Source organism: Pteropus vampyrus, unplaced genomic scaffold, assembly GCF_000151845.1.
Source record: "Pteropus vampyrus isolate Shadow unplaced genomic scaffold, Pvam_2.0 Scaffold49, whole genome shotgun sequence".
Classification (NCBI taxonomy): Eukaryota; Metazoa; Chordata; class Mammalia; order Chiroptera; family Pteropodidae; genus Pteropus; species Pteropus vampyrus.
Genome location: NW_011888830.1, coordinates 3,010,642 through 3,022,205, shown reverse-complemented (window position 1 = coordinate 3,022,205; position 11,564 = coordinate 3,010,642). Strand labels below are relative to the sequence as shown.

General features: G+C 43.5%; 1 protein-coding gene across 3 annotated transcripts in view; it reads left to right on the top strand.

Moving 5' to 3' along the window:
- Positions 1-9,893, top strand: part of CELF2 (CUGBP Elav-like family member 2) — a 512,960-nt gene extending 503,067 nt beyond the window's left edge. For all 3 annotated transcript variants that reach the window (XM_011359641.2, XM_023530355.1, XM_023530354.1), the window contains 3 exons: positions 1,186-1,329; positions 4,465-4,636; positions 5,986-9,893. In XM_011359641.2, the coding sequence (XP_011357943.1) occupies positions 1,186-1,329; positions 4,465-4,592 (272 nt within the window). In that variant the 3' untranslated portion in view covers positions 4,593-4,636; positions 5,986-9,893. The remainder of the gene's footprint in view (positions 1-1,185; positions 1,330-4,464; positions 4,637-5,985) is intronic.
- The last annotated feature ends 1,671 nt before the right edge of the window (positions 9,894-11,564 follow it).

Below are 11,564 nucleotides of genomic sequence, written 5' to 3'. Positions count from 1 at the left end.
ACACACACACACACACACACACACACACACACACACACACACACACACACACACACACACCCCTACACCCCACCTACCTACCTACCTACCTTACAGCAGCCTGTGCCCTGGCCGCTCTGCTGTGAGGGCCAGTTAAGGTCCCGTGAACCAGCCGCAGAGGCTGTTCACCAGCTGCACGAGCGCCCTGCCCTCCCAGACGCCATGCCCAGAACACAACACCCCAGAGGCATCGCACCCTGCAGCCTCTCCGGACCTGTGGGAAAGGCTGTGCCGCCATCCCCAGCACTGTTGACCTGGGAGGCGTCTTAACTGCTGTGTCCATCGGGTGGTTCGGATTCCCTCCTCTCTCCTTTTTGCTTCTTTTAACCTTCAGATAGTTCTCGTGCAGGTGGCTGGAGAGCTGTGAGAAATGGAAAGGAACTTAAGAGGCCATATCTTTCCAACCCACATAGCTAAGATCTTCCTCATTCTGCCTTTGTTTCTAGTGTTTCTGGAAAGTGATGGGTAAGAGTGAAGAGTCTTTGGCTGGCTGCTCCATCTCATGCATTCATGTTCAAGGCTAATTCCCATTCCCAGTGGTACAATTCCTATCACAGTTGTGAAACTAGCTACCTATTTTTCCCTGCCTTGACTCATTGCCAGTCATTCCTAATAAAGATGATTATTAGACTGTGTGTTAAGAGATTTGGCAAATCAAAACTGGATGGGTAATTAGGTAAATGATTGAGAAATCCAAGCAGCATTACTGCCATATCCATTATTCTAAATTGCTACAATTTGCTTGGAAGGCACAGGACACCCTCTCCGCAGAGACAGTGCACACATAGCGCAGAACGTAGCCAGTGCACACATAGCGCAGAACGTAGCCGTCTCCCCAACGCCACCCCATGGCCGCCACCTTCACCCCCACGCGTGCTCACGTCGAGTGAGCAGACGTGACCCACAGATGAGCAGTGCAAAGGAAGCCACTCTTCACCAGCGTCTCTTAGGAAGTGAGGAAACTCGGAAGGGCGTTTGCTTTCCTAAAAGCCCCGGCGGCACCTGACACGTCACCATCTCTTCTGTCTTCTCCCGGGGGTGCGGGGAGGGGAGCTTAGCCTGTCTGTTTTTAAAGCGTTCCTCGGAGGTGGGAGCTCAGAGGTGAAGAATACCTTACTCTGATTTTTTTTTTTTTTTCCTCTTTAGGTCCAGAGGGTGCAAACCTCTTTATTTACCACCTTCCACAGGAGTTTGGAGACCAGGACATTCTGCAGATGTTCATGCCTTTTGGAAATGTTATCTCTGCTAAAGTCTTCATTGACAAACAGACCAATCTGAGCAAGTGCTTTGGTATGCAAAAGAAACCAAGCTAGACTATTACAGCACTCACCACCTCCCCCACCCCCACCCCCCCAAGTGAGGCGGCCCAGGAAGGAAGCTGTAAATGGCAGATATTTCGGAAGTCAGGGTAGGGCCTTCCCTGTGCAGTGGTGTTTCCTGGTTCTCCGGATCCACGTACGCGGACTGGGCAAAGTCACTGACTCAGAGAGGAGGGGGCTGTAAAAAAGGAAGGATCTGGGAACTTAAACCACGTGCCCACACAGCAGGTAATGTTCTGCAGGACACGGTGGATGGATGTGCCCCGTACGTGTATCTCCTGATGGGTCACCGTAGAGCCACAGCAGTGTCTTTGAACCTCACAGATTGAACCACAAGCTACCAGATGGGAATACGGTTACCAGACTATAGTTTAATCTGTCCTGATACAGAACGGCACTGCAGCCACCTTGCCACTAATTCCTTACCTTGCCAGGTTCAATGTGACTCAGCCACTGTGGCTGCATGTGGCAACACGTGGCACTGGGGGCTTGCCGCGCAGCACCCTGACACTGCGCACACAGGCTCAGGCCTCCCCAGTAGGGGTGCGGTCGAGCAGGCTGCCACTGCAGCTGAGTGCAGGGGTGGGTGGGCGATGTGTCGCATGGCCACATAAAGAGCTGCGTTGTGCTGGGGTTCAGGAGCCAGAGAAGCCACGCAAGGTGTGTGTGCAGGGGCTGGCGGAGTGCACGGGGAGAACGGGAGGGGCAGGTATTCCGAGGACACTGGGAGGCCCGGCCTCGGGGGCCCAGGCTGTCGCGCCCGCCCGCCCACCCTCAAGCAGCCCAGGCTCTGCCCCCCAGGGCATTTTTTGCCCCAAGAGAGGAAAGCTCTCTGCCTGCACTGGTGCACTGAAGCGGGAGGAGGGCAGCGATTGTGTGTTATTTTTCAAACCCATTTAGTCCCCAGAGTGGTTGGGGGCTAGTAGGCAGAATGTTCAGAGTACATATTACTCACTTGACGAGTTCTGGCCCAGGTCGAGAAAGAAGATTTGCTTGAGTCACTCCTCCAGTTTACTAATTCACCTTGGTGGGAGGTATAAACAGCATAAGACAAAACAAAGCAGAACAGATAAGGGCCAGAGGGAACTGTGTGGTATAAAGAACATCAGAGGTGGGAGAGGTTCTCAGACGGCCGAAAACTCAACTTGGCGTTTGGCCGACTGATGATGGGGCAACCAGAATGTTCTGGCTGCTAAAATACGCCGTTATCGTAACGTCTTTCTAATTTCCGTGCCGTCGCCCGGGATGGTCTGAAACTTCTGTTGTTAGGGGAATTAGTACGCCCACCATTTCAGTCACGGTTTTTCCCCAAGTGGAAGGGCCATCAGCCTGAACCCACTGCGCTGCTGCTGCTGTGACAGGTGTGTCAGCCCCTGGCACTGGTTCAGGAGAGCGCGACACAGAGTAAGTTGTTACACGGGCTGTGTGTGTCTCACCACGAGCTGACCCTTGGGAGCTTCCCCGCACAGGTTCTGGGCCAGACTTTTATTTGCCTCATCACCAAACAATGTCCTGGGCTCATCTGGAGGTTGACTGAAAAGGGATTGAGCTTCATGGCTTGATTTTGAGAAAATATTTACTGCTTTGAAAAGAACTCAGCCCACAAGCTACTCCACCAGTGTGTGCATGGCAACGCGAGCCGCAGCTGTGGGTGTGAGCAGACAGTTGTATTTCGCATGATGGGCTGTGTTTTCGGTTTTTATTGGAAGCCGTGGCATCCCATACTGAGGTTTCTCAGTGAGCCAGTGTGATTTCTTGGGATTCCAGGTTCGCTAGTCATAAGGTGGTACCCCATTCCGTCCTGACCTCTTGGCCAGTTTTCGTTATCCATTTCACCCTTGACCCATCTCCATTCTTTAATCATCTTTGTACTTCTGGATAAAAACCCAGAGGGAAAGGAGAACGTCTGACAGGTATCTTCTATTTATCTATCTATTGGGAATTAGATTTCACAAAAAGTTAAATTACCATTTGCAATAATGCTTGCCTGTGAGAAACTTTTCTGCTTTCTACTACCTGCTCATGTTTGTCAGCTGAGAACTCTGCTAAAGGTACATTAATGTCCTTCTCCCTCTAGTTTATAAAGGAATTTTCTCTTTAGCTCTAAACTTGAATAGTCGGTGGACGGAGAAGCTTGGTCTAGAACCTTCTGAAGAGCTGATGTCCAATCAGGACAACAGCTTCCTTTTACCACCAACAGTAAGTAGGGACTGTACAGGCTCAACACTCTGGCACTGGAAGTATCAGGAAGGCTTCGCAGGCACCACCGCCCCCAGCCCCAGCCCCAGCCCCAGCCCCAGCCCCGGCGTTAGATCAAACTCTGTGGAATCCTGTTTCTTAGTCTGTGCAGTTATCATCAGTTCTTTTTCCAAATCATGCCCTTCCGTCTTTTTTGGTGGTGAATGCCAGAGCAGGGAAAAGATACTGGGGACAGTTAGGCCCAGAGCTACTTAGACTGTTTATTCCCCTAGACTCTCGGGAGTACAGGAGATCAGTTTCCATTCTGTTGAACTCAGTGGAGCTCTGAAAACGGGAGCTGAGATGAGGGGACGATCCAGCATTTCCCCCAGGCCCCTAGTCATAACTCCAACATGTTAAAAATCAAGTGTAAGTTATTCTAGAGTTAATTCACTAACTCCATCCTGTAGCCGAACAGGTGTGGGCTCTGTGGCATGGACGGTGACCTGGACTGAAAGGCAGCAGGTCTCTAGCAGGACACCGTTAGCCAGCCCTGCCCTTAATTATCCTGCCTTTTGAGCTCAACTGGGTTGAGCTTCTGGGCCCTTCCAGCCCTGGACTGTCTGCCTGTGCCCTGCTCAGATGAGCAGCGCCCACCCGTGCTCCTGGGTTCTTGCAGAAGGATTCTAAGGGGCTTCACTGACGTCAGCGAGCAGAGACTCAGCTTTCGGCAGCATCTGGCTGGCCTTGTCGCTGCCTCTCAGTGGGCCGCCCGCTGTTGCCCCTGACACGCGCCCGCGTGGCCATGGGACCAGTGCGTGACCATTCGCATTACGCTGTCCAGCTGTCCCGTGGGGCCCTGGCCCCCTTCTCTGCTCCACTGCCGCTCCATCTTGATTCCCGCCTTCCTTCCCCTTGTGTTTTCCAGGTTTTGTTAGCTACGACAATCCCGTGTCTGCGCAAGCTGCTATCCAGGCTATGAATGGCTTTCAGATTGGCATGAAACGTTTGAAGGTCCAGCTGAAGCGCTCCAAAAACGACAGCAAACCTTACTGATCCTAACCCCAGAGGCTCCCTGCTCTTATTTTAGCTTTCTTAGGGTAAGTCCCACGAGCCAGCCTGTTCTCAACAGGAAAGGCAGAGGAGGACCACATTGCCAACTTTTACCAAGAGAGACGATTATTTTTACAATAAGGCCTCCATTTCCCCCCTGCCCCCTACCCAGTTCGCCATATTTAAAACTTGGGCTACCTTGTTTCTATCGAGTAAACTCCTCCAGTTGTGCCACTGTATTCTCCTTTGTTTTGCAATTTGAATCTCCTTTTACCTTTTTTTGTTGTTTTTGTTTTTTTTGCTTTTTTAAAGAAAAACACATACACAAATAAATGACATCTTGAGAATTTAAAAGGCAAACAAAGGCTAACGTGCACTTCTGACTCCGAGACCCCTGGTGCCCTGCCTGGAGAATTCGCGCGTCCTGTGGCGCTCGCCCCTAGGAGGGCACCAGCTGTTTAGAGGTCAAGGGTGGCCTAGCGCAGGAGAAAAGCCAGGAAAAGCACTTAAAACAATACAAAATGTCTTTCCACTACATTTGGTTCGTTTTAATAAGCAGGATTTTATTTTAGGGTTCAAAGAAACATGACATTTATTGGTCAGGTTATTACACTGGTTGTCTATTTTGTTATTGTTTTATTTTAGTTCTTAGAAAGGATTAATGTAAAAAAAGATTTAGAGATCTGTTTCTTAAAGCTACAGGGTTTAAAAATAAAAAAAGGAATGAAAATACTTGATGTTTCTTGAAAGATAAATTTAATAATAAATAATACATAAATAATACATAAATAAAAAAGAAAGCCACAGGCCTGTAAATTTTATTTGTAAAAAAAGCATTTCTATTTTTGTACAAAATTTTTACTGCCTCAGAAATAATGGAAGTTATTTATTGCCTATTGTTAACTTATTGGGTACCTGAAGAGCAGTTCTCTGTGCTGGCTAGAGCCTTCTGAAGTAGTCTCTAGAGGAATCGTTCTAGGAATGGGCTTTTTTTCACCGTTGAACTCTAGGCCTGAAGTTCATGCTTTATCCTCTTGTCGTTTGTATCTGTCTGATTATTTTGTTCGTAACTTCCATTATCTAGTTTACAGTTCAGTTGTCTGACTTTCCCGTATGTTACATTCGTTGAAACTGGATCCTCCCCACTGTCCCTTGCAGCCCCTCACCCCAAAACACTCAGAATCCATCCCCTCCCTCTCCCTCTCTGGATGGATTCTCTTGGGGTTCCATTGTGCTGTGGATAGAGATTGTAAGAAATGCAAATTATGTGGATGGCTCATAGACTCCCTAATGACCTAAGATTTGCATTAGTTTTTCTCCTGCACCCTTAAGAGTGATTTTGTTGCTGCTGCGTAGATTCTGTGTAACTTTTTACTCTCCCTTGTTTTCTCCCTAGACATCTTCATGCCCGTTAGTTCACCGTTTGCCTAGCATGTCCCTGTGGCGTCTCAAAAAAAAAGTTTCATCGTCCCGTCATTGTTTCTGATGTCTTTCTGACCTCACATCATATTTGGTTCTCCTACTGACCTTTGATCTAGTTTGACCTTTGAAATTTGCATGTGACCTCATCTAGCTATGAATTCTGGGAAGTCAATGTGAAAAACATTGCTGCATTCATGCAAGACTGAAATTTATTATTAGAAAAATTATAGAAAAAAAAACCTGTGGCAAAAATGTTTTTTTTTTTTTTTTCTTTTCATAAAACAGACTTGAAAGTATTATACAGGGATTGGCATTCTTCCCGGTCACTGGTAACAATAGCAATATGTGTCCAGGGACACAGAATGTTGGTTTCTAACAGACTACTTCCAAAAACAGTTTGAGAAAAAAACTGTCTGATTTTAAGTCTCTAGAGGTCTGTAATAGTTTTTACATTTTTCAGGCAGTGTAAAGTTTTTTGATAAGGCCATTTTAGGTGGCTCACTTTCTCATTAAGATATATATATAGAACCACTTTTTGTAGATTAGTATAAGAAAAATATTTACCCTGTTTTGGGGCAAATGCTACCTATTTGTGTCACCTTTTGCTGAACTGACTCACAGTTAGACAATCCATGGTTTAATGCACATGAAATTACCTATATTTTATACTGTTTCAATGTACAGGAGGAAGGTTACTGTAAACTGTGTTGCGTTGGTGCTTCTGTGAATTAAGTTGTGGTTTCATCATGAGTCTTATGGTCTTAATGTTCTTTGTTGATAAGACAAGTTTAGAATTGGTTTGCTTAAAAAAGAATTTCAAAAAAAAAAAGTTTGCTTAAAAAATTTCATGTGAGGGGGAAAAAAATACCTATTCCAGAATAAGTTTTGTGTTGGCTTGTAAAGCATTGATGTCATTTTTTTTTTTTTATTGTGGACTATTTAGATGTGTTTGTGTTCAGCAAAATGTGATTTTTTTTTCTTTTAAAGAAAAAAGTGAAACTACATAGTGCCAAATTCCAAAGGTACTTCCTTCCTAGAGCTTCAGTGTGTTTCTTGTGAGAAGTAATTTGATAACATGGGTATTTTATTATGTGTTTTGTATAAATCCCTAATATTTAAAAAACAAAAAACAAAAAAAAAGAGGTTAAAAAGTTTGTTAACTTGCTATCCTGTGGTCTTGTTGCCTGAAATTGTTATTGTTCGTTATTTCTCTATGATGTTTTTTGTAAGACATTGTATAAGTGCCCATGTCTCACTTTTTTAACCACTCTGCACATCAATGCTGTGACGGCAACCTCACAATGTATTTTCTTCATTATATATGGAAACCTCTAAGGTGAGAAAGTTTTGAACTTTTAACCCTTTCTACCCAGAGCTATCTGGAATGTTGATAACTTTTATACTGTCATGATTTTAGTTTGTTTTGGGTTTTGGATTTTTTTTGTCATCACATATATCTTCTCTGAGTTGTTTTTTTGTCCTTACTACTTTAACCCTTTGGTCGAGATCCAAAAGAAAAACTCCACAAGGCACATCTAAAGGAAAAATATATACTTTAACCCTAATTTTTTTCCTATACCATTTTTTACTTTTGATTATTTCTGGTCATTTAAAAAAAAGTTCTGAATGTGCTGCTGGAATTCCTTCTTCAGTTTTAAACAGTTTACTCGATAATCCTTCTGAGGGGGATGGTTAATAGATTCAGCACCTAAATAAACTTTAAATTCTATATGCTTTTGAGATCAGGTTTAGTGGTATGGTCTAGTTTAGGATATTTTCATATACCTTCCAGTTAAATGACTTTGTGATTGGGTGGTATTTTTGCTTTTGTTTCTTAAATACTCCTAATTAATATTTCTAATCAGCCATGTGCTGGGGATTCTCTAACCCCAGCAAGGCCTCTGAAACAGCAAGGTGTGTGGAGTTAGAAGCTGATGATAGTCTTCGTCTTTATTTTAATTGAATGCATGTACTGACCATACAAGTAAAACTCAGTTCTTTATCACGGTTACTGACCAAATATCTAGCATCGGTTCCTGCTGCCACTTTTTAAAGTGCCATATTACTTTGATTTCCTGTGAACAGATAGATCTCTTGCTGTCTTGACAAATCCCAGTGTTATCCCTACAGCCCCCGCCCCCCACCCACCCCTAAAGTCCTGCCTTCCTGAAAGCAGGCCCTGGAAGCTTCTTTGTCTCTAATGGCGTTCAGAAATTGCTGACTCCTTTTGTCCTCGTCCCGGTCACCACCCTGCTTGGTTCAATGTGTGTGGATGTGATAGCCCTGGGATGGAAAGAACTAGCCTCTAATGATGCAAAAAAAAAAAAAAAAAAAAGTTTCCTTCTTATAGCACATGCACTTATAATGAAATGATTTGTATTATCCTCACACGTGTTTACTACTGCTGGGGCCTTCCTTCATCCTTTGAGGGCTATTTTGTACTTCCTGCAGCAATCAGCTGAAAAGTTATCACACGTCTCATATATAGTATATGGTGGTGTGTAGAAAGCATGCATAGGGACGCAAGAGAACACCATTTGAATTAGATTGTTTTGTTCTGAATCTCTTACCAATTTCTACATAGATCTCAAGAAACACTTTCCACTTTCTTCACGGAAGCAAACTGCCCTCTTTTCCTTTCACCCACCTGCAGAAGAACTGAGTGCAGTTGACAAGAGGCTCAGGGCGGCACTTTAAGTTGAGTGGTTCTTATTTTGCAGGCAACCAAGACATTCAGGGGGAACGTTTTTTTTTCCCCCCCATAAAAGTATCATTGTTATAACGATAACCCTTCTCAGAGACAAGCTGTCCTTCTAGTCACTTTATCTTTTACTATCAAAAGGAAAAAGCTGCAAGGGTGCAAAGGGCCTGTGCCAGAAGAAAAAAACACACAGGGAAACTGCTTTTTTAAAAAATCAAATGTATAGTCATTTTTAAACTAAATTAGAGAACTGTGATAAAATGGCAGTCCTCAAGGCGTAACAAGTTCATCTTTCTTTCACCATAGGGGTTCTAGTTCTTTGGCTTGTGCTACTCTGGACTCATTTTACTGTTTGTTTTTATTATCTTAAGTGCTAATTAACAAGAAATAAAATTTTAAAAAAAAACCTGTAGTTTCATTACCTTTTTAAATAATGTCATACAAAAAATGTATTTGTGTTTTTTTGTGCTGTGAGAATGTTTGTAGATTAATATCATTTTGTTTAGAATTACAAAATAGTTTTTAAATATTGTCTGAGAAAAGCCAAAGTTAATGCAACCTAGTGGAAACTGTAAGACCATTTGAGTATTGTTTGTTTTATTGATGCATTCGGATTTTGTTGTTTGATGGAATTTGAGCCAAAAAAAAAAAAAATACACAGGCTTTCCTATTTCTACAACTGATTGTACTTATGCATTTTGTACCAGTGGAACTTTTTATACTGGAGATTTAAAAAATGGAAATTTTTGTGGCTTACTCTAGTGGGCCCCCTGACAATGACTGATTTCAAGTTTGATTTCTGGTTGATAGAAAGAAAGTTGCTTTTCTTTTGAGAATTAAAAACTTTGGCTTGATTTCTTTTTTCCCTTTGCTTATATCTAGCATTAGAATTTTGTCTTAAAATACAGCGGTAAGTTTCACTTTTTTATTCTGTATTGTGCAATTACACAATAAGGTAATTAGATTTAGAAGTACTCAGTCACTTTAAGTGGATAAATGTATTAGTTAAAACTTTAGGGGTTTGCTTTTTTGCTGTTTAGATCAAAGTTTTTTCTGATTCTTCTGTCCTCATTGTGAACATAACCGTGTAGTTGAAACAGTCAAACTTATTTTTGTAACGTATGTTATTGTGTGATGCAGTTTTTTGCTTCTGTCTCCAATATTAAACCATTTTCCTAATACTTGTCTCTCTCTCTGCGTGTTGTATTGTTGGTAGTCATTATATGTTGGTGATACATCTACACACCTCACTGTTTCACGTATCTGTTTTTTTTCTATATGTTGTGTAAAAAGATACAGTCGATTCCACCTAAGTGAATATCTGATTTGGGGGAAGGGGAAACTGCACACCACCCACCTCTGCTTTACATACAATAGCCCATTTTAAGCACTGCTTCTTAGATTTATACTCGTTTCTGTGATTCACCTGAATAACTACCTACAGAGTTGGATTTGCCGAGACCTCTTAGGGTCTTTTGCCTACACTGGTAAATTCCGCCCTCACATCTCTCCCCTCTCCCCCGTCACGGTGCATGTATGCAGTGCTTGACGGTCATTTAAAACTGCTGCTGCTTTGCTGCATAACCTTAAGAAGAGAAGCAGCAGAACTATCTACCCACAAGTTCAAAGGCATAACATCACAGTCAAACTCGCCATAGAAACTAATCACATTCTTAAAAGAGGTGCACTAGCAAGGGCAGAAAAAATAAACTTACATGGTGAATAGAAGCTGTGAAAAGAGTTAAGTATCTGTTGCCATCAATTGAGAGACATGTACACAAAAGTAATTTAAATTATGTATTTTTAGAGCTACCTGAAGCCTGCAGGGACTTTTAATTATTAAAACCAATGGAAGAAAAAAAATATTTCCAAGAGCTCAGATGGAAGCCCTACTCCATCGGGTAGGGTGGGAGGAGGAAGTTTCTCTGCTCTCTAGTCCACTTCTAGTCTATTTCCAAATGAAAGCCAAGAATGCCCTAGGCAGCCCAGCTCCCTCCTGAATGAAGGCATACTTTTTAAAAAGCCTTGTCCCCACTCTCACCCCACCCCACTTATCAAAAGGAGAGCTAACGAAAAAAACAATCGCTTCTATGCCCTCTCAAACTGAAGACACGGGCCCTCCTGTTTCTGCCCATGGCTCATGCTCAGGAATCTGACTGCTCTCCAAGTGCTCTTAAGAGATTCCATTGATGTTCGCTCCCTGTCTTCTCTCCTCCCAACTCTGCAGACGCACAAGCTCTGACTCAGGCCACCCGGCACTGGGCAGCTTTCCTCCAGCTGCCAATGAGGTTTTCCCTGCAGGTGCCCCCTGCAGGATCTCCGCCACCCTCTGGTTTCAGCCCTTCTGACCCCTAGATTGTCTTGTCCAGTCAGCTCAACAACAGAGGGCCTGGAGAGGTGGAGGTAAGGAGGCTCTTCTCCCCCATAGGCCAAACACCTCAGTGAAGTGACTTCTACCAGCTCCAAACCTGCACAGATGGCAGCTGATCTCCTGCCAATACTTCTATTGTAAATCTCATCATAGCCTTCATCGGTTTGCCTCTGAAAACCCACAGCTTACATTAGTGGGAAAAGATGGCCAAGGGTTTGATATTTTGGGGGGTGGGGGGTGAGAGGGAGGGGAGAAGGGGGAAAAGAGGGTAAGCAATACCAAGATGCAAGTGTTTATTTTTAAAATGTGTATGTGTGTATATGTATGTGTGTATATATACATATATACATATCCCCATAAAAGTATCATTGTTATAACGATAACCCTTCTCAGAGACAAGCTGTCCTTCTAGTCACTTTATCTTTTACTATCAAAAGGAAAAAGCTGCAAGGGTGCAAAGGGCCTGTGCCAGAAGAAAAAA